At 40.9% G+C, this 26,499-nt stretch overlaps 1 protein-coding gene across 2 annotated transcripts; it reads right to left on the reverse strand.

Annotated features, from left to right (window-relative positions):
• Nucleotides 1-244: 244 nt before the first annotated feature.
• On the reverse strand, nt 245-19,976 carry LOC121312785 (probable G-protein coupled receptor 141). 2 transcript variants are annotated; one of them, XM_041244543.1, is made up of 5 exons: nt 19,738-19,976; nt 19,315-19,414; nt 19,110-19,220; nt 14,895-14,987; nt 245-1,154 (listed from the first exon to the last, which is right to left on the reverse strand). In XM_041244543.1, the coding sequence occupies exon 5, from the start codon at nt 1,136-1,138 to the stop codon at nt 263-265; it is 876 nt and encodes a 291-aa protein (XP_041100477.1). In that variant the 5' UTR covers nt 1,139-1,154; nt 14,895-14,987; nt 19,110-19,220; nt 19,315-19,414; nt 19,738-19,976; the 3' UTR covers nt 245-262. The 2 variants fall into 2 exon arrangements, with proteins under 2 accessions (XP_041100477.1, XP_041100478.1); XM_041244544.1 differs by lacking the exons at nt 14,895-14,987; nt 19,110-19,220; nt 19,315-19,414; nt 19,738-19,976 and adding an exon at nt 8,816-8,951.
• Nucleotides 19,977-26,499: the final 6,523 nt, after the last annotated feature.

Raw genomic sequence — 26,499 nt, forward strand, 5'->3', positions numbered from 1 at the left:
GGCTGGAGCTCAAACTTTATGTAAGCAACGGATCAACTCTGATCTATAATCAAAACTTGATCAAATGAAAACAAGTGACATGTAGGAAGAGTGGCATACAGAATATACATTTACACCATTGTAAATGAAAAACAAACATGTTACAGAAAAGCAAAAAATAAGTGAGGTGCTTGTGGGCGCACATCCCCCCCCCACACCCCCCCCCCCCCACCCCCCCCCCCCCCCCCCCCCCCCCATTTTGAGAAACAGCATGAGTGCTTCTTCAACTGCCTTGTGCTATAAATGTCAGCAAGTCAAAACAACATAAAGATGAGATAGCCAAACAGATTTCATTGTAATGGTTTGTATGGTCATTGTCTTGGCTATGTTGAATGTAGTAGAATCGGAATATGTGGTATGGGAGGAAACAGATGACTATCACCATAAGAAAACTCAAGTTCTTCAACTGAGCCCTGAATTCTTGACGGGACAGCAAGTCGGTCTTATTCTTCATTGCAACTTTCACTAGGATCACCAACTGGCAAGCAAGCAATGCAAACACTGTAAACAAAACACTGGTGATAATAACATAGTTCAGTAAAGCAACAAAAGGATTTTGAATTTCTTTCCCAAACTCAAAGCACTTGTTGGTACTGTAATTGCCGTGTTTGCCGTACTGAATGAAGAGTGGTGGGAAAATACTGACAGAGACAAACACCCACACCAGGCAGCTGGCAAAAAGAGCGTGGAGGGGCCTGTAGAAATTTAAATTCTTTCCAAAGAACAATAGGAAGCGCACAACCAGGATGGCAATGTAGAAAATGAAGGAGATGTATAAATGGAAGTGGATGAAGAGGCTCACCCATTTGCAGAGGGGAAACGAATGCTTCCACTCATTTGTGACAAAGTACTCAATGCGAAATGGGACAGAAATTAGAAACACGCTGTGTACCAAGACAAGGTTGATGATAGCGGTTGTGGTGACAGAAAGCTTTGTGCTGCTGTTCAACAAGAAGACGGTCATAAAAATGACTCCCGCTGCTCCACCAATTAGCGCGACACTGTAGATGGCTACCAAGGCATAATTTAATTGTGTGATTGAGCTATTCATTTGTATCATATCTTCTACGGTGTCATTTGTCCCATTGTTGATGTACATTTTCCTCTTCAAATTCCTGCAAAAACATGAAATGCAGCATTAGAAGAAATATATGTAATAGGTGTTGTAACTAAATATTAATGTCATCTTAATAATATTTCCCTTTAAAAAGTTGTCAAAACACCTTTCAAATCTTTCTTTATTTTTCAAGATCACCTGCTGTATATTTAGGCACATTGTGTACTTCGCCTTAAAAGCGAAGTCCAAACAAACAAAGCCAGGTGTGAAGATCTTTGACTTCCCTATGCCCCTGACATCTGGCCCAACCTATTTGTGTGCTGGAACATTATGTCCTTGCCTCCTCTTTTTACTAGCTGCGCAAGTTACAAGCTGCAAACTGTGGGGGTGTTTGTTGCTTTGATATCCTTTTCGGTTCCTTCAGTCCCCCCTTATGGTCCATGACCATAGGTCAGATAGACCACAGAAGCTGGTCATTTACAGTATAATCATAAATCTCGAAAAACTACTCACTTCTAAATCTTTTGTAGTCATTTTTGTATTACTCTAGTATAAATACATGTTAATTTGGATTCATATGTTGTTTTTTTCTGACTTTATGTGAACGAAAAGACACACATTTGCCTGTTTTCCCATTGGAAATAGTGATATTTTGAAATATCACTGTCCTGGTCACAAAAGCAAAATTTGTGGGGAATAATAGCCATTTTCTATACTTTTGCGGCATAAGCAATTAGGAAATAACACTTACTACCCAGGAACAAAAATTGTGTTACATAGTGTTATACCATACACATAAGACTATAGTCATATTTAAAGTAGCAACAGTTGAGCATAATGTGGAGTCTCTGAACTGGGTGTTACATATGTATGTAATATATGTTTGTCTGTTGGCTATTACATGTTGACCTATTTGTGAGTTAGGACAACCTGTTAATAGGAAAGACTTGTTACACAAACCGTCACGAAGTGGGGCGGATGAGGGGATTGGCATAAAACCCTAGTTAAAGTCCATGAGCGCACCAGCAATGTGTAAATTTAAGGTGCAAAGGAAAACAAACCATTAATAAAATCCACCAAGTAGAGTAACTTGTCATATTGGAAAATTATACTGGTAAGAAGTCAGTTTAGAAGGATAATTTTATTAATAAATTGCTTGGGTTATATTGGTTTTGTTTAAGCAAAAGATAAGCAACATTTTAGAAAAGGCAGGTGTTTAACACTATGTGACCTTTACATAAGTATGAGTGGGAACACATAAACTGTGTTCATGAAATAGCCGAGTGCAGCTCAGACTGTGGAAAGGGACAGGATCTGTCACAGTTTGAGAACGGAAAGCTTTAGTTCAGTAATTGATATAAGAGAGTGGATTAAAATAAAATATGGCTCGCAACGGCGATGCAATAGGACTGGAAGCTAGGCCACCCGTGTAAAATGTTAGTTGATACTGGGGCTGGAATAACCATTGCAGATCTGCCAATCCCGGTAACAAAAGAGTCGCAAATAGCATTTAGAACTGAACCCATGGAATTTGTAATTGGCTCACAATCCACGTTAGTCGAAATGTATCATGCTAAAACGCATGAGAAAAATATTTTAGAGTTAGATGTAATGTACGTCTCATCTTTCCCTCTCACACTCCAGGACTTGACTGAGCAGTACCCGGAAGTGTACGCTCTGCACAGCAATGGCGGCAGTAAGGCAGTGGGAGTGCTTATCACAACAGAAGGAGACGCCCATCATCCACAACGGCAGTACCCAGTCAAACCTGAAGCAGTGACAGCAGTAAAGGGCATTATTACTGATTTACTAATGCAAGGGATTGTAGTCGAGTGTAACTCCCCCACCAACAGCCCAATTTGGCAAGTCCCTAAGGGAGATGGCAAGTGGAGGCTTACAATCGACTACCAACGCTTGAACCAAGCCCTGCCTAAGATGACTCAAATAGTAGCCAACCCCCACAACATATTAACTGAAGTACCGGCTGAGACCAGCTGGTTCTCAGTCCTTGATATAAGCAATGGATTCTGGAGCCTACCTATTAGGCCTGCAGACCAATGGAAGTTTGCTTTCACAGTACAAGGGGTCCAATACACCTGGACCCGCATGCTACATGGGTATCATAATTCCCCAGTAGTGTTCCACCAGTGTCTTGCCAAGGCTCTAAGACCCTTGAGGGACAACCCACATGGCACTATTTTGCAGTATGTGGATGACTTCTTGTTGTGTAGTACCTCTCTTACAGAAGCAAAGGAACTGCTGAGGGCCTCTTTCTGCTCCTAAAAGACCAAGGGTTCAAGACCAACCCAAAGAAGGCTCAGCCCCTACAACAACAGGTAACGTACCTGGGACATATTCTCAGCCATAACAGCAAGACTATGAGCCCAGATAGGAAACTGGCCCTCAACTTGATACACAAGCCTCGAACTGTTACTGAGTTAAGACAGTTTTTGGGTACCACTAACTATGTCAGGGAATACACAGAGGACTAAGCTTTAGCAGCAGGACCCATGTATTCACTATTAAAAGACACGCCCGAGAAATATGAAGCTATTGAGTGGACTGAGGAAGCAGAGCAGGGGTTCAACGACCTGAAACAAAAGATCAGTGAGGCCCCTGCACTAGGCATACCCAGTCCAGATAGGGATTTTCATCTCCAAATTACAGAAAAAACACACACTATACATTGTGTATTAAGCCAAGAAGATGGAGGCCATCTAAGACCGGTGGGGTACTATAGCCAAAAGAAAACTCCAACCGACTACGGGTACCCCACCTGTAAGACCTACTTGGGGGCCGTATGTTGGGCCATTGACATTACTGAACCCTTAGTGGGGTTCAGCCCTTTGATCATTCATACTAATTATACTAAAAGCCAAAAGGAGATCCTTTAAGATCCCATGTTAAAAGTGCAATACGATGGGTACGGTTGTACCCTGAGCGACAGCGAACTCTATCAAAGAGGGGATCAATGGGTTGTTCCCCCCGCACATGAGACTGAGGTCATAAGGACCTATCACGATCAATTCCACGGAGGGTACAAACCCACTCTGGCCCTTACCCTGGTGGCCTGGAATGGCCAAGGCACCCACTTTACTGGGAAAATCATGAAAGAAACATGTCGACTTCGAGTACGGCAGCGGTTTCATATCCCCTATCACCCACAATCCTCTGGAATTGCGGAAAGGGCAATGGGTACACAAAACCCAGACAAAGCTCTACCAAAAACGATTGACACACGAGCCACCCCCACAGAAGGTGGCGTATCTAACCGCAGAAGCAGATGTCCTCCAAGTGGTCAAATTGACCCCTGCGGGGTACTTGCCCACGAGGGCTTCGCCGATGGCAGCTGGCCTTGATTTATACAGAGCATATGACTACCTGGTGCCTCCAGGAAGTCAAAGCCTCATTTTGACAGATTTACAAATAAAAGTACCACCTGGGTGCTATGCCAAGGTTGCCCCTCATTGCATAGGGGCCGGGGTTGTGGACGCCAACTATACCGGAAATATAGGTATCTTGGTCCAAAATACTGAAACCGGACCCTTTGAAATCAGACCCGGAGATCTGGTAGCACAGATTGTTTGTGAGCGCATTTGCTATCCATAGGTTAAGGAAGTTCCGGGCCTCCCCTCAACGGACAGAGGGATCATCTGGAACAAATGTATAACCATAAAATGTTTTGTCTCGGCTCATTAGATCAATCCCCGGGGACAACATATGTGACTGGTGGGGAACTCAGGTCGTTCCCCTATACTTAGGGGCAGAACGCCCTTATCCCCTCGACCAAAACTGTAACGATGTCCCTACCCTCCGTCATATATAGTCTCCCACACATGTACACTCCTACTGACCCATATGGGATATGGCAGCTAGGCATATACACTGTGCACAATACCACCAATCAAACATGCCTAGACCAAATCGCCAGAACCCACACCTGGAGTAACAGAAGGACCGCTACAGTCACGGGAAAGGGAACGTGGCATCGGTGGATCCATCAGATCCCCCTTTGCTCCCCATACCTTCACCCCTTCACCACCTGGGTTCATAGAAATGGGGGAACCTTTAGGGCTCATTGAGGATGTGGTCTGGCATCGAGTCACAGTGCATTGTGATTACTCGCTGAAACTGTTCCAGACCAATTGCTCCAGTTTCCCATCTCTAACTAAAGATTTCCTAGATCAAACGAAGGATGCCCTCACACGATAACAATGTGAATACTGAATTCCAGAAACGGCAAAATGATGGGACAAACTGGTAGTGAGATTCGCAGGGATTTAATTACCGCCATAATGTCAGATGTAAATATTACTCAGACTGAAGAAAGGTGTTGTAGAATGGGAACCCTCATGATGGCACACGTTAATCGTGATATAACTGATCTGTTAAGCAATAGGCTCCCTATTTCGCACAGGTTATCTTTAAAAAGTAAAAAAGGCGGCCTCGGGATTGAATGGGCAGCTGACATATGGGACGCTGTACTCACCCGCCCAACCCAAGACTCCAGACATACCTCTAATGTTACTTACCAAATTATGATCCCCTCCGGGACACCGATCCAACGCCAGGCATTGCGCCGGGTACAAGCGTTGGGGATGCCAGAAGGAAACCATGTCTATACCTTGAATAATGTGGGATGGGTGGGTAATGGAAGCATACTTAGTAATGAATGTTGTGTATGTACCTGTAATGCTCGAATGAATTTGACAAACCTACCAATGGGTACCCGCCTCTGTGCCACTAACACCAGCTACTGCTTATATGTAAATTATATTGTAACCTTAGGATGCTCCACGTAATTCATCCCTTACCCCCTACCAGGACCAGCAGGCTCAAGCATTCCTACATAAAATAGACCACAGACCCTTATAAAATCACTGCAGCTTTAACTGAAATCCAGCACAAAGCGGTGCTGGCTGAGGTCCACGCCAATATGGCTACTGACTTCGCTAAGATTAGTTTGTCCCGGACATGAGGTAAGGACTGGGAGTTCGGCCAGGGCGGACCTGATTGGTTTGGGTGGTGGAACATCTCAGGTAGGATTGCTTCCCTAGGATCCTTCATATGCCTGCTCATCGTGCTCCTCTTGTTCTGGAGAATGAGGCGGAATATGCACACCATATGACGAGAAAGGAGACACCTGCAGGATCAATACACCCCCGAGACCTACAGCACCTGCCTACAACGACGCCCTGAGCATCTAAAGAGCGGCGTCCCCAACAAGTGCTAGTAACCTCTGTCGGGGACTCAACAGCCAGCTTCTATGGTATATCTGACCTATGGTCATGGACCATAAGGGGGGACTGAAGGGACCGAAAAGGATATCAAAGCAACAAACACCCCCACAGTTTGCAGCTTGTAACTTGTGCAGCTAGTAAAAAGAGGAGGAAAGGACAGAATTAACTAGTTTCTGAAATGGACATAACAAACGCACAGGGAGGGGACAATAGAGCCCCAAAGCCAGTGCTGATTGATTAAACCAAGGCGTATAGCAATAATTAAGAGGCAGTGAGTAATGAATTGTTTGCTGTGTGCTCGATTCTGACAGGGGTAAGGGATGCTATGTAGAAACTATATAACCCATGTACATACTTTACCCCGGTAGAATACTCTAGTAACTGATGAAGTGACTGATGTTCTCCGGAGATCTCTGTTGTTGATGACCACTGCAATAAACCTTTGATGCAAAGATCGGTGTGATCGTTTGTCTTTGAGCAACTTTAGAGCTTCAGCAAATTAACCCTACAATCTCCAAATGCATGAAGTAATTAAAAGTTAAAAATGAACCGCACACTGCTATTTGAAGAGTAGCACATAAAGAGATTGGCATAGTTGGGTGCAAATGAAGCTCCCATTGCTGTGCCCTGGATTTGGAGATAAAAATCTTTCTCAAAGAGAAAGTAATTTTTAGTGAGACCCATATGTGCCATGTTAAGTAAAAATGCAGTTGGTGTCTGGATGTCACTTCTCCTATCAAGACAAAATTTAAGAGCATTGAGACCATCACCATGTGGAATATTAGTATATAAACCTACAACATCAACTGTAGCTAGAATAACATTTTCATTTGGTAATCTTACATTGGCTAATTGACCAATAAAGTCACCTGAATCCCTTAAATATAAAGGCAATTCAATAACAATGGGTCTTAAGAAAAAAATCTATGTAATTGGAAACAGGTTCAATGAGAAACCAATTTGAGCAATTTAAACATGCTGCAAAATATATAGAACTTAAAATAACCATTGTTAATAGTTTGAAATTTGCAACAACTTGTACTTGCCCCCTTCCTGACTGTATTCCTGGAAACCACATTGCACTAGAAAAACTAGAGGTTTTCATGTAAACATCGTAGACTTGTCAAATTTCTTGAGATTAAGGCTTGTTAAGGAAGCTTGAGGCATTTCTTGTTAAAAGTTGGTTACAACTTGCGCTAACACAATTTGGACCTGCTGTCTTATTCAGTGCTTAAAGTGTGTGGAAGAAAATCACTAAGGAGAGCCACCCTAGCTACTATATGAAACAAGGGGCCAAGGGCAGCTGACGCAGTACTATAGGATAATTGAATGTTTGTGGAGTAACTACGCCAAAGAGCACACGATTACATGTGAAAACTGAACAGTTAAATTCTCATTGTGCAGGATAATATGAACAACTGTTACTTAAATAAAACAGGACACAAGTAACAGACCATCACCAAATCTGCCTAAACAATGTACTTCACCCTACCTTATATGAAAAATACAAAAGCACAGCTTCCTAGATTACTCCGCAAATATAAAAACTTTTATATAAAAGTATATGTAAAGAACTTGGGACAGTCTACATAATGAGAGACACACTAAACAATATGTTAGCAAAAGCAAAATGTCCACAAGAGTCTCCTAACATATTACAATACAATATATAATAAAACATAGGCTCTTAGGTTACAATAAAATATAGGCTCTTGGGCTATATATTGACGAAGATATTTACACAATTCAAGGAATTATATTTTAACCAGTTCTTAAGCAGATCAAAGACAGAGCTTAACCTAACAGAGGGATCATCTCTTATGAAAAGAAACCTTATACTTACTTCCTTCTCTGATATGCCTCTTTTCTAGAAATTAAAAATGAGCTACAAATGAATGTGCCACATTAGAGGGTCCATTACAAGGAAGACCCTACGGGTTAGGCATGCCCCCCCCCCCCTGTTCCAGATTTCCAGTATTGACACAATGACTTCTCAGAACCATTTAGCAAAGCCTTGTTCCAATTCTGTTTTTTTTTTTTAATATATGAAACAACTAGGCTGTTATCTTCATTGGTTCTTATTAAACACACACACACACACACAGTATGCAGTTTTGTTAGCCAAGTAAACTCAAGTGTACTTCGCCTGTAACTTGGATGCATTAGGACTCTGGTATTAAACAAGACTTAATAGTGGTTAATGTAATGAATAATATTCCATCAACTAGATAAACACTCTCCATCTGGATTTACCTATACAACAAATTTCATCAGGTGTATTTCTGTCATGACTTATTTAAAGTGAAACCAGCAGAGGTCTTAATATTGTAATTTTAGATTGCTATTAATAAACTGTATTCACATGCTGTACAGTATAAAATGTACTTTTTAACAATTCAAGTATGTATATTTCAGTTTAAGCAAATAAATGATTCATTAGTTCATACAAAAAACCAGGAAATAGTCACTTGTGTCTTACCTAGCTTAGTTTTTCTTAAAAGATGTTGACGAACACTGGATGCACAGCTAATGTTTCTGAGTTGGACTGCAAAAGTTGCCAAACTGACATGCTGGTTAAAATACAGGAAAGGGGAGGGGCGTTGCAACGGACACAGTTGTAGTTTTGTTAGTTTATTATTATTATTATTATTATTATTATTATTATTATTATTATTATTATTATTATTATTATTATTATTATTACTTGTGTTGGTCCAAGAAAGTGAACATTTCCTTTGTCTAATATTCTGCTAACTGTAATTTGCATTGCATTTCTGTAGTTTTTCTTCAGGTTTAACTATTTAGGGAAAGGATAGAACAAAAACTTCGACAGGTATACAATTTGGTCACCCCCAACAACTGTAATTTACAGTGATTCCTTAGGGTAGTGTTAAGTGTTTAGATAATGTTAGATAAACATATGAAAGCAGAGTTCACAAAGTTCAGCTACACGCACACATGCACTTAGGTAGGCTATGAGACAGCCTCTCCTATTTCTTTATGATATAAAATGTCTGACCACCAGTTAGCACTATGCACTAAGCAAAACAAAAATATGCTATTCCAAATAAATGTTGACTGAGTGCAAATGCTATAGGACCTAAAAAAACCCAGTAATGGACTATAGTTGTGAATTAATCCTTGTAACACGGCGAGCAGCCCTGTTCAGTTATATTTAGAACGGGGTCTCCCCCTCCGCCCGTGTTATTTTGTACTATGATTTATATATATGTCGGCGAAGCCGTGCGTTTTGTTTTGTTTTGCAAATTTATTCATTGTAAATGACGCCGGGGACTTCTGTTTTATTTTTGTATTTTGTTGCAGCGTGGATGGGAAGCCCTTCCACGTTAATAACGAAACCTTGTGCAGAAGGTGGCCATTTCCATGGTAACCTGTAAAGATACCTGCAGCTCTCTGCACTCTGGGAGGGAGTACGGAGGAGAGGAGAGCGAGAGAGGATATTTAAAACATCTAGGAACAGTGAAGGTGACTTGCCCAGCTTGACCTGGATCGTATTTGTATTTTTGTGTTCGTGATTATTTTGTTTAAATCTTTTATTTCGCTCTGTGAGAAAGAGTGTTTTTTGTTTAAATATTTTATTTATTTTTGTGCATTAAAAATAAACGGCACGCTGCGTCTCTTTTTGAACTGAAGTTACCCTGCCTGTTTGCTATTCTTCCTCCTTCTGGCCTGACGTCACCGCAACGCCATTTCCTGTCACAATCCTTGATAAGCAAAAACGTTTAACGCCTTTAGAGATTTGGGGATATTAATAAAAAACGCGACTGAATATGGTGCAGTGCAGGTCATATTTTTTGTAACCTTGTGATCTCAATATAATGGTTTTAAATGTAAAGCTCCTCAGGCAAATGGATCTTGTGATCGAGACATAAACATAACTTCCCCCTCTTGTGTAAGAAACTAATTTAATTTGATGGCTGCCTACGAGTGCACACAATACCAATGCTATGTTTGTAAGTCTCCATTTATTTATTCCAATATTCAAAAGCTACACATCTGCAATGTAAACATTTATCATTAGACACAATAAATACAGCAGGCAGTTTGAAACAAAAATCACATCATGATCACTTACCTAATTTTCTGGGAGACTGCTCAGGTACTGAGATGGTATATGCATATATACTCTATACCTATATATATATATATATATATATATATATATATATATATATATATATATATATATATATATATATATATATATATAATATATATATATATAATGTAATTTATCTTATGATATACAGGATCAGGAATCCTGATTGTCATTTTAACCCACATGTCTTGTGCTCCTTAGGGAATGTGTTCCTCACAAACACCTACAAATAAAAAAAATGAACTACGACTACTATTGAATCCGTAAATATACATGTAAACCTGTTAAATCATGTGCATTACTAAACAGAACCTTAGCGTAGGATCCAGTACTAATTCCTTGTCTTAAACTAATATAAAGGGCTATATAGTGTCAAGAAGGATGCAAGGCAAGGTTTCAAGGCTAAACTTTTTATTTGTTCAGGTTCAATTATTGCTTAACAAGGCTGCTGTCAGCCACAGCTCATGCTTCTACTAGTCAGCTCACTCCTCTCTTTAGCTCCTTTTCTCTTTAGCTCTTTTTCTCTAGCTTTTTCTTCTCTTTAGCGCTTTCTCTCTACCTTTTTCTTCTCTAGCTCTTTCTTCTCTAGCTTTCTCTCTCTAGCTTTCTTCTCTCCAGCCCTTCTCTTTAGCTATTTCTTCTCTTTAGCTCTTTCTCTCTAGCTTGCTCTCTTTAGCTCTTTCTTCTCTAGCTCTCTCTCTTTAGCTCTTTCTTCTCGCTAGCCCCTTTTTCTCTTTAGCTTTCTTCTCTAGCTCTTTATATCTTTCTCTCTTTAGCTCTTTCTTCTCTCTAGCCCTTCTCTTTAGCTTTCTTCTCTCTAGCCCTTTCTTCTCTTTAACTTTCTGTCTAGCTCTATCTCTCTTTAGCTCTTTCTTCTCTGGCTCTTTCTTCTCTCTAGCTCTTTCTTCTCCAGCTCTGTAGCTCTTTCTCTCTTTAGCTTTCTTCTCGCTAGCCCCTTCTCTAGCCTTCTCTCTTTAGCTCTTTTTTCTCTAGCTCTTTCTTCTCTCTAGCTCTTTCTTCTCTAGTTCTTTCTTCTCTCTAGCTCTTTCTTCTATAGCTCTTTCTTCTCTCTAGCTCTTTCTTCTCTAGTTCTTTCTTCTCTCTAGCTCTTTCTTCTCTAGCTCTTTCTTCTCTCTAGCTCTTTAGCTTTCTTCTCGCTAGCCCCTTCTCTAGCCTTCTCTCTTTAGCTCTTCTCTAGCTCTTTCTTCTCTAGCTCTTTAGCTTTCTTCTCGCTAGCCCCTTCTCTAGCTTTCTCTCTTTAGCGCTTTCTCTCTTTAGCTTTCTTCTCTCTAGCCCTTTCTTCTCTCTAGCTCTTTCTTCTCTCTAGCTCTTTCTTCTCTAGCTCTTTCTTCTCTCTAGCTCTTTCTTCTCTAGCTCTTTAGCTTTCTTCTCGCTAGCCCCTTCTCTAGCTTTCTTTCTTTTGCTCTTTCTTCTCTAGCTCTTTCTTCTCTCTAGCTCTTTCTTCTCTAGCTCTTTCTTCTCTCTAGCTCTTTCTTCTCTAGCTCTTTCTTCTCTCTAGCTCTTTCTTCTCTAGCTCTTTAGTTTTCTTCTCGCTAGCCCCTTCTCTAGCTTTCTCTCTTTAGCGCTTTCTCTCTTTAGCTTTCTTCTCTCTAGCCCTTTCTTCTCTTTAGCTCTTCTCTCTAGTTCGTTCTCTCTAGCTCTCTCTTTAACTCTTTCTTCTCTCTAGCCCTTTCTTCTCTTTAGCTTGTTCATCTCCTAGCCCTTTCTTTTTAGCTTTCTTTGCTCTAGCTCGTTCTCTCTTTAGCTCATTCTCTTCATTCTGTTCTCCTTTCAGTCTGACGAGTGCATGCCGGGGTACCTGCTCTCCCCTCCCAAAAAGGAAACAATGTGGAAGCCGCAGATTGGAGGAGCATGACAGTACAAATAGGCAGGGATGGGAAGTTGAAAAGAGCAAGCAGGGGTGGCACATTCAAATTTCAAACTACATAGATAGACACAAAGCATTTAGCTTATTTGTTTTTAAGCTACTGACTGTCTCTGTTGAACTGAATACTGTTTTGTTTTTAGCCTTATTTTTATTTTCATCGACAGACGCGCTCTGGATGCAAGTACAGTGCTGACATGTAATTTCCTAAAATTATATTAAGCGAGGTTTCAGGTAAATATATAAAGAAAAAAGGCAGTGTATATTTTAGCACTAGTACAACAAGAACGTGTACAGAATTAAAATTAATGGACTACAGAATAGTCTTTTTTTTTGTAACAATTTAATTGGTTTAAAAGCAAACAAGATTATCTATACACTAATGTTCACAGAAAATAAACATAAAAAGAGAATTCTTCTTTTACGTAATAAACACAGAGTCTCAAATAGTCGCCGGTCTATATAGGCACCGGGGCTACTGGCAAATATTGTAAATAAACACCAGGGCATTTATTTAAAGTTTTATAGTACACTGTTTTTTCAAACAGTACTTTGATATAGACCACCTTTCTGGGGATGTTGAAGCTACCCTGACAACTCCACTCTCTACGCATGTCACAGTTTATTGGCTCTGCTGTCACTTTTTAGCTGGATATTATATATAAGTCTAACATTTCTCACATTGACCCTGAACATAATGTTATAAACAAATATTACTGTCTACCCCAAAACACTGTTCACTACTAACTGCTTGGTGATAACTTCGGTGTTGGATTAGAGATCTTGCTCTGCGTATGAAATCTGCTTGTTCTGATTCTGGAAGCAACCTATAAGAGGAATTCTGTTTACTTAGAATTCTAACGCTATGGAATTTTGCAAATAAATAATCTGTATTACTCAAACAATGCTGTGTGGCAGGTGTTTACCAGTAAAAAGGTCTGACAGTGTTGTTATTTGAAGTTTCCCTGATCACAGCCTTGACACGATGGCGCGAGTATGTGTCTTGAGGGATATTAATCAATTCAGTCATACTTATAACAACTGGATGCAGCCAGATGGTTAGGGTTAGGGTTAGGGTTCAGCCTTCTAAAGTAATCAGGGGATCCAGAGTATAGCAGGGGAATGTGCCTCACACCAGGGTTAATCCACATCCAATCAGGTCCTCACATAGTGTCCAGACATAGAATGTGCTATGGATGAATAATTTTAAGCAATAACTGCAAGTGTTCAGACCGTAGTAAAATGAACATTTGCTTTTTCTCCTTTAAAAAAAAAAAATGTCCCAGGAATGGAGACATTGTTTTTGTTTTTCTTGTAAAAGCACATTTCTTCCCACACTTCACTAAAAGTGAAGCAGCACATGGCAAGGGGTCTTACTGCAAGGACGACGCATCGAGCAGAAACAGATTAGCAAACACATCGAGTGCTTTCCATTTGAGCAGCTTCAACACATCCTGACTTCTAACACTTCTAAAGCTCATTCTGTTTTTTTGCTGGGATCTGACTCACAAGTCCCATTGCTGGGATAATGACTCGGAACAGAATGAGCAAATACATCTTATTGCACTGAAAATGGAAAGCTACTTACTTAAATGGAGTGAACAGGAATGGTAAAGTGGTTGGCTTTTTCTGAGCCATCTTAACCTTAAAAAAAAGACTTTATTTTAAAGAAACACCAGTTATGTGATCAAAATGACCATACAGTATACAGCTGTAAAACTGGAACATTAAGGATACTGTCTGATTACTTATTATTACTAACTTGAATGCACATAGTAACTGACCAATGGTATTTTCATAAAGAAACTTTTTTTTATTTCAAAGAAAGTAGCTTAAACTAAACATTCTTCTTTTTTTCACAGTTCCCTTACTTTTATGATGTTTGCAATCACACTATGTGGTTCTTTTTCAATCACTCAACTATTCAGGGTTTGTATTGTTGATTTGACTGTGTTAAGGTGCTTTGACTATGTTTCTAGTTGCCTGTTACAGATATATGTAAAGAAGGCAGGATAAGCGAAAGTATTTTTATATTTGTTAGCGCCAGCCACTAGCAAAAGTCACAGGGCAGTGACATCCCATGATAAAATGAGGGAGTGGTTGACAGTATTTGTTTTTCCATGGGTCTCTCTCTATATTGCAACCCTCGATACATAGCAGATTTGTATTGGACCCCGATATCCGCGATATATTAAGTGGGTGGTGTACATGTACAGACAGACAGATCTCCATATTTACCCAAAAACTTCATACTGACAATTGGTGCTGTCACTTCAGAACACACACACACACTCCAGAATCCTCAGCCAACGTAAGAGTATGTTCACAACCTAATTAATAAACATATACGCCACAAACCAAAGGTCATATGGTTATGAACTAAAAACATATCAACAGAGAGACCAATATACAAACTTCCATTGCTAGGCCATCAACTGAATCTATACCCTTAAATTCTGTCTATTTAAGGATAGAGTTTTTGTAACCCTCTTAATATGGGGAGTAATGTATTCCATTGAGGTGAGACTAGAATAGACAGCTGAAATTAGTTACCTTCAACTGCTCCTGAATTTGAATGGCATTTGCAAACATGCTTTTGGCTTTGAAGTGGTTGGTGCTGTTCACATAGTCCACAGGGAGGACGTCCTGCAATAAACAACACAGGAAAAGCAGTTCAATCTCTGTGTGACAAAGCATTAGAAGGGATGCTACAGATATTGTTGTCATGTTATTTATTAGTAAATCTTTATATCTGTATAAACTACAGCAGTTAACTGTAATTACTGTAATTACCTGATAATTATTGTTGTCATGTATTTATCTTTCCAAACCCGTAAGAATGCAGTGGCTTCAAGTGGTTGCTCATTTTGATCCCATAGTTACCAGTTTGTTTATTTTTCTGTTTGAACTAACCACTCAAACAAAATATCAAAAACACTTTGCCTTATATTCACTGAAAAGGGGGCTTGCTTCCATGGTTACAGTGTATGAAAATACTGTAATTATACACACTGAAAACTGTTCAACTGCAGCATCATTATGTCCGCTTCAAGCAGCCTAGCTTCAGGTCTACATATGTTAGGCTGACCATAGCAACTCAGAGCAGTATATAGAAAACAAATTGGATTTTAGATGCCTTTCAAATGTTCTGTATGTTGTAATTGAAATAGAATTAGACAGCACTATTCCCCTCCTTGTTATATTCCTTGTTATCCCCCCAGGACCTAAATGAATACCTGTCATTTAAAACTGAAGTGGAATCCAGCGATCTACACAATGCAGACAGTATACTGTGAAATAAAATGCACTTTTACATGAAATGACAATGTTCTCTCTTTCAAATGAACCCCAGTTGTACTCTGCATACAGGTTTTGGTTTATAGGCTTTTTTATATTTACCTCTTCCATATTATTGTACATTGTTGTGAAATAACGCAACCATTCCCATCCAAACTGTCATTAATACCAGCATAAATTTAAATTGGGAATATAGAGTCAAATCTGCAAACAAATCAAAGATATATTTGAATGAAACTAGACACTTTGTTCTATTCTAAACATATACTATGGTAGAGTAAAACTATGTGAAAAAAAAAAAACCTGTAAAAGCATGTGAAACTGAAAAATGACCATTGTTAATCCAGGTTGCAATGTTGTATTAGAATTTTAAACTCAAACATCAAGTGGATTAGGTCTGTTTATAAAAGTTTCCCATAGTAAAGTGTAGTAAGGCATAGTGAAAGCATGGTAAAGCATGGATGTGCAGTGTAAACCAGGGTAAACTATGGCAAATGCATAATATAACCCAAAAGCAGCGTTAATCATGCAATGATGCAGAAAACACTTGACAAGTTTGTAATTAAACAGTGCAGGTATGCTTTTTTTTGTGTTCTGTTAGTGAAAAAAATTTTAATAAAGTGAATACACATTCATTGAATACAAACTGAGTATAGCAGTCTTATTGAGTGGCAGCATGCTGGTGAGGAGGAGGGGAAGGAGGAGGAGGGGAGAAGGAGGAGGGGGGGGGTAGGAGGGGGAGGGGAAGGGGGAGGAAAGAGGAGGGGGCGAGGGGGAGGGGGGGGTCCTCACCCACCCTAACGCCTCACTGACGCAGTGAACGAATCACTGATTGACACTAAAACGTAACGTTGACTTTTATCGTTCGGTGTCTACAAAATGTTTAAAAAATGTTTAAACGCAGTGGTAGTCCTGACAGTAAAACACTGTGCTGTAATGTCATTTTAATTAAAAGGCCATTACACGTAACACCACACAGCAGTTAAACTAGGCACCCTCACGAGATGATCACTTCGCAAGTATACTGTAGTACAATAGGATTCTGCAGCCTTCAGTAAATATAATCGTGATCATATAACAAGTTGCTTACCCATGAGGACTTGTTTTGATGTATTGTCCTCAGTGACTGACCATCATTGGCATTTGTATACTGTATTTAAACTGCTAATGGCATGCTTTTGCTAACTGTAATGCAACAGAGTGGCTGAGGACAATGCAAATTATCAGGCTGGAGTCTTGATTTACAGTTTTAAACCGGTGTTGGTTTTATTTTTCTTACACTGCTGTGGTGAAACAACCGCTAACAAAACAAACAAAATAAATCTAGCTCTCAGCTGGAGCACTAACTAACAGTACTTCATGTGGAACAAACACTAGATTTCTTATTGAAGTTTTGGTTTCTTTTTGTTACTTCTGCTTCCTTACGCCTCTATACCCCCATCACAAAGCTATCAGCTAAGCCATTTCTATCTAGGTGTCATTAACGTTAACAAGCAGTTAACCAATTAACTATTATCCATAATTCGTTAAGGAAAGCAGCTGTGTTTTTTTCATGGGGGTGCATACATGCGGGAACTCGGGACATCTAGTGGTCAACCCGTTACACTGCAGCCAGGAACAAGCTCTTATCATTCTAATACTAAGTTTGATTCTGCACCACAGTAATCATGTTGGTCCGCTTTTAAAAATCAACCGCTTATAAGAATCAAAACACCTGGTACGGATGTGATTCTTATAAATGGACTGCACTATAATAATAATAATAATAATAATAATAATAATAATAATAATAATAACAATAAATAATAATAATAATAATAATAATAATAATAATAATAATAATAATAATAATAATAATAATAATAATAATAATATATGTTTCCACTTAGTTTAGTCATTAAGAATTTTGAAGACAATTTAGATTGCTCCTAGGCCACTTTTTTAAGCTATTATCTTGTGAGAGCATTTTATCTCTTGGAAGATAATGAATCGCAAGGCAGAACTTAATACAAATTATGAGAGGAGGCCAATTCCTAGTAACTGATTGATTTAAGAACTTTATCAAGTTGGGTCTTAAAGGATCCAAGGGATTCTGCCCCCACAACATGACTAAGTAACCTATTGCATGCCCTCACCCCTCTATGTGTGAAGACGTGTCTCCTTCCCTCTGTCCCAAGTCTATCTCCACTTAATTTAACCGTGTCCTCTGGTCCTGTTTTTTGTACTGTGCTTAAAGAGTAAGTAGCAGGGTTCTGAAAAATATGTGTTGCTACAACTGTTTAAATAACATACCTGTAATTTTTCTTTTCATTGTTGACAACTTTTAACACTATAACTTTAAAGTCTGTTTCAAAGCTCTTTTCAAAATGTCTGCTCTAGTGCACTGATAGTGTAAGGATTATTGCCCACATTGTCAAACAGGTAACACAGCAATAATGGTCCATAATGTGGTATAGAACAGAAAAGTCTGTTTTTTTTTTTTTATCGCTCTTCCTGCAGTGATTTAGAGGACAGATCTCAAACCTCAGTGCATCAGAGTGGCCATTTTAAAAAGAGCTTAGAGTGATGAGTGTACAAAGTTGTCAGGATGTTAACAATAAAAAGAAAAATTACAGGTACGTTATTTAAACAGTTGTAGCAACACATATTTTTCAGAACCCTGCTTCTTACTCTTTAAAGTATCGATTCGGATTAACTATGTCAATTCCTTTTACGATTTTAAAAACTTTAATCACATAGGCCTACTCTGAAGAGCTGTCTTGGGAACTCAAGTCTAACTGTTGATTAGAAATAAGATATATATAAAAAAAATCATATACCTTGACATAGGCCTGTGAGCATGCCCATTGGTGTCCAAGCCAAGCAGATGAAGTAAAAACACAATCTTTTCCTTGTGTAACTGTGACAGCAATGTTTCATTTCCTTTTGCAGATTGAAAGAAGTTCTGTATATTGACCATTAACACCAGTGTAGACTACACAACCTCATTTCAGAAAATAAGTTGTTTCAGGCAGAAGTAGCAATTTTTTCGATTTCCATACATGTAGGAAGACATTAATTTCAGTCCCCACATTATGTACAATTTGTACTATAAAAAGGTTGATGAGAGAATACTGTACTGAGAAACAGGGTACACCAGACAGTTAACCCAGGTGGAAATAAGGCCACTCAATAGCATTTTGAGCCATTCCAATTTTTACTGGGAACTAATTTTTACTAAGTCCCGTTGAAATTTTCCTCTCTGGTTTGCCTCAAGCTCAGATACAAAGTTAGTATTTCATATTTTATTTTTTCTATATTATTTTGAAGGGAGCAGTTGTTTTAAGTAAGGACGGCACAGATTACACGCAATGTCTGCAAAATGTTTCTGCTTTTCTGGAGGATTATATTCATCAGTGATGAGAAGAAGAGCCTATTTACATGTGTGTGCTAAAACACGGCGCATGCAAAAATAATAGCATCTTAAAATACCTTAATGTCATCAAAGACCCACGTGTGGAGTTTGGAAGCATGTTTTGCAGCAAAGTCTTCATCCTCAGCTGGGTATGTGTGTGTGTGTGTACACATGATCCCCGCTTGCGCCTAAAACACAGAGGAAGAAATGATCAACGTGAATGCAAGTTGTATTGGTAAAGTGGAAAAACAGATGTGCAGCTCATAGGAATGGCCACTTTACCTTTTTGCAAACATTGGCAAGATATCCTTGCTCCCCCAGCTCCATTTGTATTTACTTTCATTAAACACAGAATCAAACTCCACAGGATTCTCTTTCCAACCTGTGTTAAAAGACATGCAAGATGTTGCTATTTATAGCCACAAATAAAAATAAAAAACATTTCTGGTTCTCAAGCAATGGCATTTCTAATTACCTTTAAGGAACATGTAACTTTGACATATTGCTTCTTAGCTGACATATTCCTTACCTCAGTTCAGTCTTAAGAATAAAGAAAACCTCTGGGACAAATGTGCATTTTAATAAAAAAAAAAATAAAATAAAATGTTGTCCTACAATTGAAGTGTAGCACTATAAGTAAAATCCTGGTGTCAGTACAAATCACATGCAGGCCAGGGAAATGCTGTAACCAAAAGTATACAGTACCTTAAATCAGTGGACATCCGGTGGATTTGGCACTCCAATAAAGAACATGTCCTTATTATGTTAATGCTTTAGTCCAAATGTGAAATTTTATTACTGTTAACTATCTATCTTCAAAGCGATATTCAGTTGCTTCCGTCTGTTGGAACTAGTATATCACATGACTAACCACAAGCTGTTAGGAAAAAGGAGGTGGCCAAGACTGGATTTGCACTAACCTTTAGCAATGGTGTTTACACCTTCAAAAAATCCGGCAAACAAAGCTACATGCCCAGACCTGGAACATGAGTATGAGACCCTAGCTGCCTTTTTCTTCAATCACATTCCTGAGATAAAAATTATTATTATTTTATATACAATTTATATTTAGGTTATGGAAACACAAGTAAAGACCCCCTAACTACTGGTCTTTGCAACAACAATTTAGACCTTTGAAAACAAGAAGCTGTACTTTATATAGTGAATGCAGCTGTGCTTTCCTTATTGTCACAAAGTCTGTTACAGTTTTATTAAAATGTCAAAAATGTTATTTTCATGACAAAAAAATGACTGGCCAAAAAATCAAGAGTGACCAGCAAAAGAAGTGCACAACGTGTAGCTGCCAGGTTTAAAGGTTTATGGGACTGTAATAAATAAACTGTGTTTATTCATTAACTGTAAATTATGGAGGATTGAAACTCATAAGCAGATAGGGAGTCTTATTTAAATTCCCTATCTGTAAAGTACCTTTTAAAACTCTTCATATGGCTGCAACTCCTGCAAAGGCAAGATAAAGTGTGGCTGCAAACACTGTACCACAGGTAAGGTGCCCTGGTAGATCCATTTGCATCCGGTTTATAAAAGGTGTCTGCTCGAAGACCGTCTGCTACAAACAACGCAAGTCGTTTGGCTGGTAGCGGGAGCCGTGGCTGATGCAGAGTCATGCTATGGACCAATAGAGAGGTGAAATAGATGAACGAATATTGAGCCAAAGAACACCAAATGAACCATCAGCCCAACCGCAAAGAATGTTAACATGTTCATGATGGCACAAGACCCTCTGGTGCTGCCAAAACACTACTGGTAAATAAAAACATAAAGCCAGGTTGCTCAAGAGCAGGTGACAACTAATTGCAACCATTCCACTGATTAGCCTTCTGGGCGCTTGAAGTACTTAAAAAATAGATGGTGAGTAAGTAGATTCAAGAAAATGCACAGAGCCCTTTTCTTCAATCAGTTGCCAGGTTTATTGAAATATGCAGGGAGTCTGGTCCCAGGTACAGGACATACAGAACTCAAAATTACAATGTTTGCGTGACATTAAATACCCTTCTTTATAGATGGTCCACCTCCCCTTTCTCTGACATTAACCAATGGTCAAGGTACAACACTTTATTCTGTTAATTTAGTGTGTGTGTGTGTGTGTGTGTATGTGTAGTCTAATGTGACAACCCCTGAACTCAGTGCATTCCTCACACTCCCGGAGACAAAAGGTCCATACATCTGCCTTTTGTTATCTCCTTGCGACCCCCTTTGATGCCAGTGGGATTATCTCTTTTGATCTCTCTGAAGTCTAGAGCCTGTTCCCTTCTAGTCCACAGCATTGTTATCTCATTAGCTTGCAGTCATTGTTGGGCAGTTTGTAGACGCATCGTCTCTATCAGTGGTTAGCAGAACAGTCTGCTATCTGCAATATTAGTCTCTTTTCAGAAAAGAACACCAGTATAGCTCTGCCAGTCCACATGCGTAGCAAACCCCTAATCAATTCTCAATCCATGTTTTCCAACAGCGCTCTATCAGAAAAAAAAGAAACAGTCCAGTTTGTTTACATTACCAGGTTTTGTTTAGCTTCAGGGCACAAGGTTCCAACCTAAAACTGACAAACTGGGGTGCAAATTTGGCGCTATGGCTGTAGATTCTATAGGCAGTGTAGCTCATATAGGGCCAGCAACATTAAATTCTGCTACTAATAGATACTTAAGGGAGAGAGAGAGAGAGAGAGAGAGAGAGAGAGAGAGAGCGAGAGAGAGAGAGAGAGAGAGAGAGAGTTGTATTGTGTAAACACTGTAAAAGTCATCAGTACCCTTTATGTAATAACTGATGAATTATGAATATTGAATTAAAAAAAAAAAAAAAAAAAAAAAAAAAAAAAAAAAAACTAAGTTTAAAAAAGACATAATGAAAACAGTTAACTCTATTTTAAATTGTAATCTCAGTTAACAATGTGCCAAAGGTGGTCTTCAGACAAATGGCAAGTTTAAAAAAACAGCTATGACTACCCTGTTTACACTCCACTCCACTACACGATTCAACGTACAATAAAACACATAGGAACAAAGTTTAATCAATTGGAATGCTGGTCCAGACTATTGTGTTGCGGATGAGCATGGGTTTGGGGTATCCACCTTCCTTGAGTACATTTTGGTTAATAATTAATCTGACCTAAATTACTAAAATTGCATTTCTAATTCATAAAAGAAAAAGAAAACAACAACTCTGGTTAATTTAAAGTTATATAATTTGCAACTTGAATTAAGAACCCTTCCCTGAATGGAGTGTACATACTCTTATGTTCATAATGACAAACTTGTGGTTTTACAACTATGTTTTATTTTGCGGGTTCAATGACTGTCGCCGGGTCTGCGGTTTTAAGGTATCTTGGGTGGTCTGAAACATACAACTAATTTTAAAACTAAAAGTACCCGAATAAGAAAGCGTTTCGTTAGAATAAGTCCGTACTGAAACGCGACTTGCTTTTCAGATCTAACGAATGAACTACATGAACGCACAGAACCTATGCAGCAGTACTGGTGCTTATTATTATACAGAGCAACATACAGGGCATTTATGTCCAAAACACTCCATCATTGGTATTATTTTAAACTGTTAATAGTTAAATCCAACCGGAAGAAATATCTTCCTAACGACTTTGCATGAATGTCCACAACTTCCTCACCATCTTGTTGACCTCTGAGCAAAACAGTTCCGCAAAGTATGCTGGGAGTTGTAGTTGTTTAGGACAATAATAATAATAATAATAATAATAATAATAATAATAATAATAATAATAATAATAATAATAATAATAATGTCAAGTCAATGGAATGAGTTTCAGTCGAATAAATCAACCCATGAATATATGTCCAATTTAACAGTTAGCTGTTACAGAATGTCCAGTGGCAAAATACCATATACCACTACACCACCATATACCACTATATAAATATATTGTATTTTTTATAAAATGAGGCTGATTGCATTGTTGGCAAATGGCTATGTGTCGACAGAACTATCTTTATTTTACTAACCAATAGAAATTTAGCTAAACTGAGAGACCTCTTCAGCTCGTTTTCTGAGCAAGGTTAGTTCCCTTTCAATTCGAATGACAACCATTACCGAACGGGAAGAGCCTCTCTGACCGTCAATCTCTGCGCAAATATACAAAAGCTGCCCTATCAGGTCCCTGCTGTGAGGGGGAAGTCCCGCCCACCTCCTGTTGAAGAGGGACATCCTCACAGTAACACATCGCCATTTTCTCTCTCATCTCTCTGCTTATGCTTTTCACGTACCGAATTTGGCTAATTTGTTGGATTTATCTGCAAATTAAGGAATAATTCACAGTAAAATCACACTTCAAGCTTGTCTAAAAGAGTGCCCTTGCTTTATTCTCGTGTCAGTTTTTCTGACTAGAGCTTGGTTTCGACCCCTCTGAAGAGATTAGCGAGCCGCCATTGCTTGCGGCGTCATCCTCTACGCCAATTTAATCAGTCACAGCGACCAACAAAAAAAAAAAAAAAAAAAACAGCTCGGGCCTAGCGCCCCCTCAATCCTTGGGCTATCCTCGCGCGGCTGCACTTGCCCTCGATGACCATGACGATTGAATCGGCTGCATACCTCGGCATCGACCGCGGTTTTTCTCGACGATTGCGAGGTTGAGAAAACAGCGCCTACACGGTCCCGATTGACTCGGCACCAGTGTAAACATCTTCGGCTCTGACCGCGCTACATGTCGACACCGACCTCCCGGCACCGGCCGCACTCTTTTCAACGCCGATCCCTGTACTGATTGATTCGGCACCGGGAATAGCTTCGAGGCCGTCTACAGCCTGGTATCAACCGCACTACACGTCAGCACCAACCTCGGCGCCGATCGACCGGCACCGTCTGCGCGCATCTTGAAGCCGACCTTGGCACCAACAGTGCTCGCCTTGACGCCGATCCCGGCACCAGTGAATCGTTTTAAAAATGCGTCTGCAGGCTGCTCATTGAGCACAGCAGTTAAAAAAAAAAAATGCAAACATGTCAGTGCAGTCGAGTGGGTCTTCAGCTGGCTTCCACCAATGTGCCCGGTGCTCAGCTAAGCAGTCCAGGCAGGGCGAACATCAATCCTGCGCCAGGTGCCTAGGGCCAGAACACACGGCCAAGGCACTGGCAGGTGAGCTGGACTGCTGTCCATGTCAGAAGTTCTCGAGGAGAACTAAGCGACGGAGAGCAGCCCTATCCCCAGCAGAGTCTCTCTCCTCCAACCAGGGAAGAATGAGATCAGTGGTCCAAGAGCCTCCGCAGTGGTCATCCAGGAACCCCCTGCTACAGTGACCAGGGAGCTTTCACACTCATCTGGGTCACCCTCCCCTAACCAACCACCGGTACAGAGACGCAGACACCTCTCAAGGGAGGCAAGATGGTCACCGCCGATACGGTACCACTCGAGGGGACGCTCACCAGGGGACAGGCGGTTGCTGCGCAGGCACCGCTCCCCTTTCCCAAGGGACAGGTGGTCGCCGGTCAGGCACCGCTCCCCTTCTCCATGCAGATGCAGACTTTCACCATCACAGTCGCCTCAAAGGCGCCCAAGCTCGGTCGAGTGGCGCTTTGTGGAGCTGGCAGAGACTGTAACGGCTCAGCAGACCATGCTGGAGACCCTATTGTAATCTCAGGGCAGGCTGCCCCCTACCACCGGGCAGCCCCAGCCCCCACAGTCTCGTTCTCCATCCCCTCTGCCTAGACCCCTAGCCCAGGCAAGCTGTCCTTGTCCACATCCAGATTGGACGTCTCCAACCCAGCCACCTCCATCGGGCAGGCCACGGTGGGAAGCTGCTTAATGCCCTTGCCACAGGTGTCGCAGAGGGAAGAGTTCCGGGCCCTAATGCAGCGTGCAGCTGCAGCCACGGACATTCCCTGGCCAGCAGAACAAAAGGGAAAGGGGAACCACTTCCGTCAACAGAAAGGGCACCCACAGCATGCCCTCACCCTATGCCAGGACTTCCTAGAACTGGTGCACTCCTCCTGGAACAACCCAGCGTCTGCACCCTCAGCCTCCAGAACAGTAGAGTTTCTGCTTCTTACTGCAGGAGCGGGCCTAGGCATATTCCCCACTATCAGGGACACGGTCACAGTTTTGGTGCAAGATTCCACCTTCACCAAGGGGGATAAGTACCCAACCTGTCCGTCTAAACCTTACAGAATGACAGATACGATGCTGAAAAAAGGAGGAAAAAAGGGAGGTTGCTGGCGGAGCTGGTGGTCGTGGAGACGGAGAAGGTGGCGCTACTGGACGCCCCCATTACACCGGGGCAGACTTTTGGGGTGACCATTAATGTGAGACTTGAGAGGTCCCACAAGGCCACAGAGGTCGCCTCCAAGTTTTCGTACCTTCTGGCTTACCGTCAGTGGTCAAAGTGGCATGGGCAGCCTGCCAGGGTGAAAGGGTCTGAACATCACCCTCCACTCCAGAATAGACAAGTAGGCAGAGGCAGAGGCAGGGCCAGCAGCAGGGGACTGCCGCAGTCCAGGGGTAACCAGTTCTCTGGCTGGAGACCGAGGCCAGAGCCTAAGAAAGACCCGCCACCTCCCAAGCCCAAGGGAGACCACCCCTGAGGGGCCCTGGCTGCCACCAAACCCCCCTACAACCGGACTGACCAACGGCAACGACCCATGGCAAGGCTGCACCCAGAACTCCTGGGTGCTATCAACAATGAGACACGGATAAGCTTTACAATTCTGCATAGGTCTGCCACCTTTCAAGGGTGTACTCCCCACCACCGTCGAACAAGCAAGGACAATACCCATTCAAAAGGAAATCGCCAATCTTCAAAGGAAGAACGCTGTACGCTTGGTAAGCCCAAGCGATGCCCTCTGCGGTTTTTACTCCAGGTACTTCCTGGTTCCCAAAAGGGATGGCGGTTTCAGACCAATTATGGGCCTCAATGTCCTCCAATTGTTCCTCAAACAGAGGAAGTTCAACATGTTGACAGCACAGGGTATCATCCAGTCCGTCCAACTGGGTGAATGGTTCGCATCGATCGACCTGCAAGATGCCTACTTTCACATCCCGATCCGTCCTGCGCACAGAAAATATCTGCGCTCCGCCTTTCAAGGCAATGCGTATGAATTCTGCGTGCTGCCTTTTGGTCTCTCGCTGGCGCCCCGCACTTTTTCAAAGTGCATGGATGCAGCACTGGCTCCACTCAGGCTGCGGGGTATTCGGATCCTGAACTATCTGGACGATTGGCTAGTTTGCACGCATTCAAAAGCACGCTGAGAGGTGCACACAAAACAGCTCATAGATCATGTGACGAAGTTAAGGCTCTCAATATATCAACAGAAGAGCAACTTCGTACCGTCTCAGTCCACAGTGTTCCTGGGGATCAAACTGAATGGTGTGAGCATGCTTGCCTCACTGTCAGAAGACATGATTTGGTCGTTGGATGCCACACTCAGCTTTCCCATTCGGTAAGGGTTGTCATTAGAATTGAAAGGGAATGTTAGGTTATTACAATAACCCTG

This window comes from Polyodon spathula, chromosome 3 (assembly GCF_017654505.1).
Source record: "Polyodon spathula isolate WHYD16114869_AA chromosome 3, ASM1765450v1, whole genome shotgun sequence".
NCBI lineage: Eukaryota > Metazoa > Chordata > Actinopteri > Acipenseriformes > Polyodontidae > Polyodon > Polyodon spathula.

Excerpts from the sequence above, each read along its gene's own strand:
- LOC121312785 (XM_041244543.1), bottom strand. The coding sequence starts at position 1,138 with ATGTACATCAACAATGGGACAAATGACACCGTAGAAGATATGATACAA.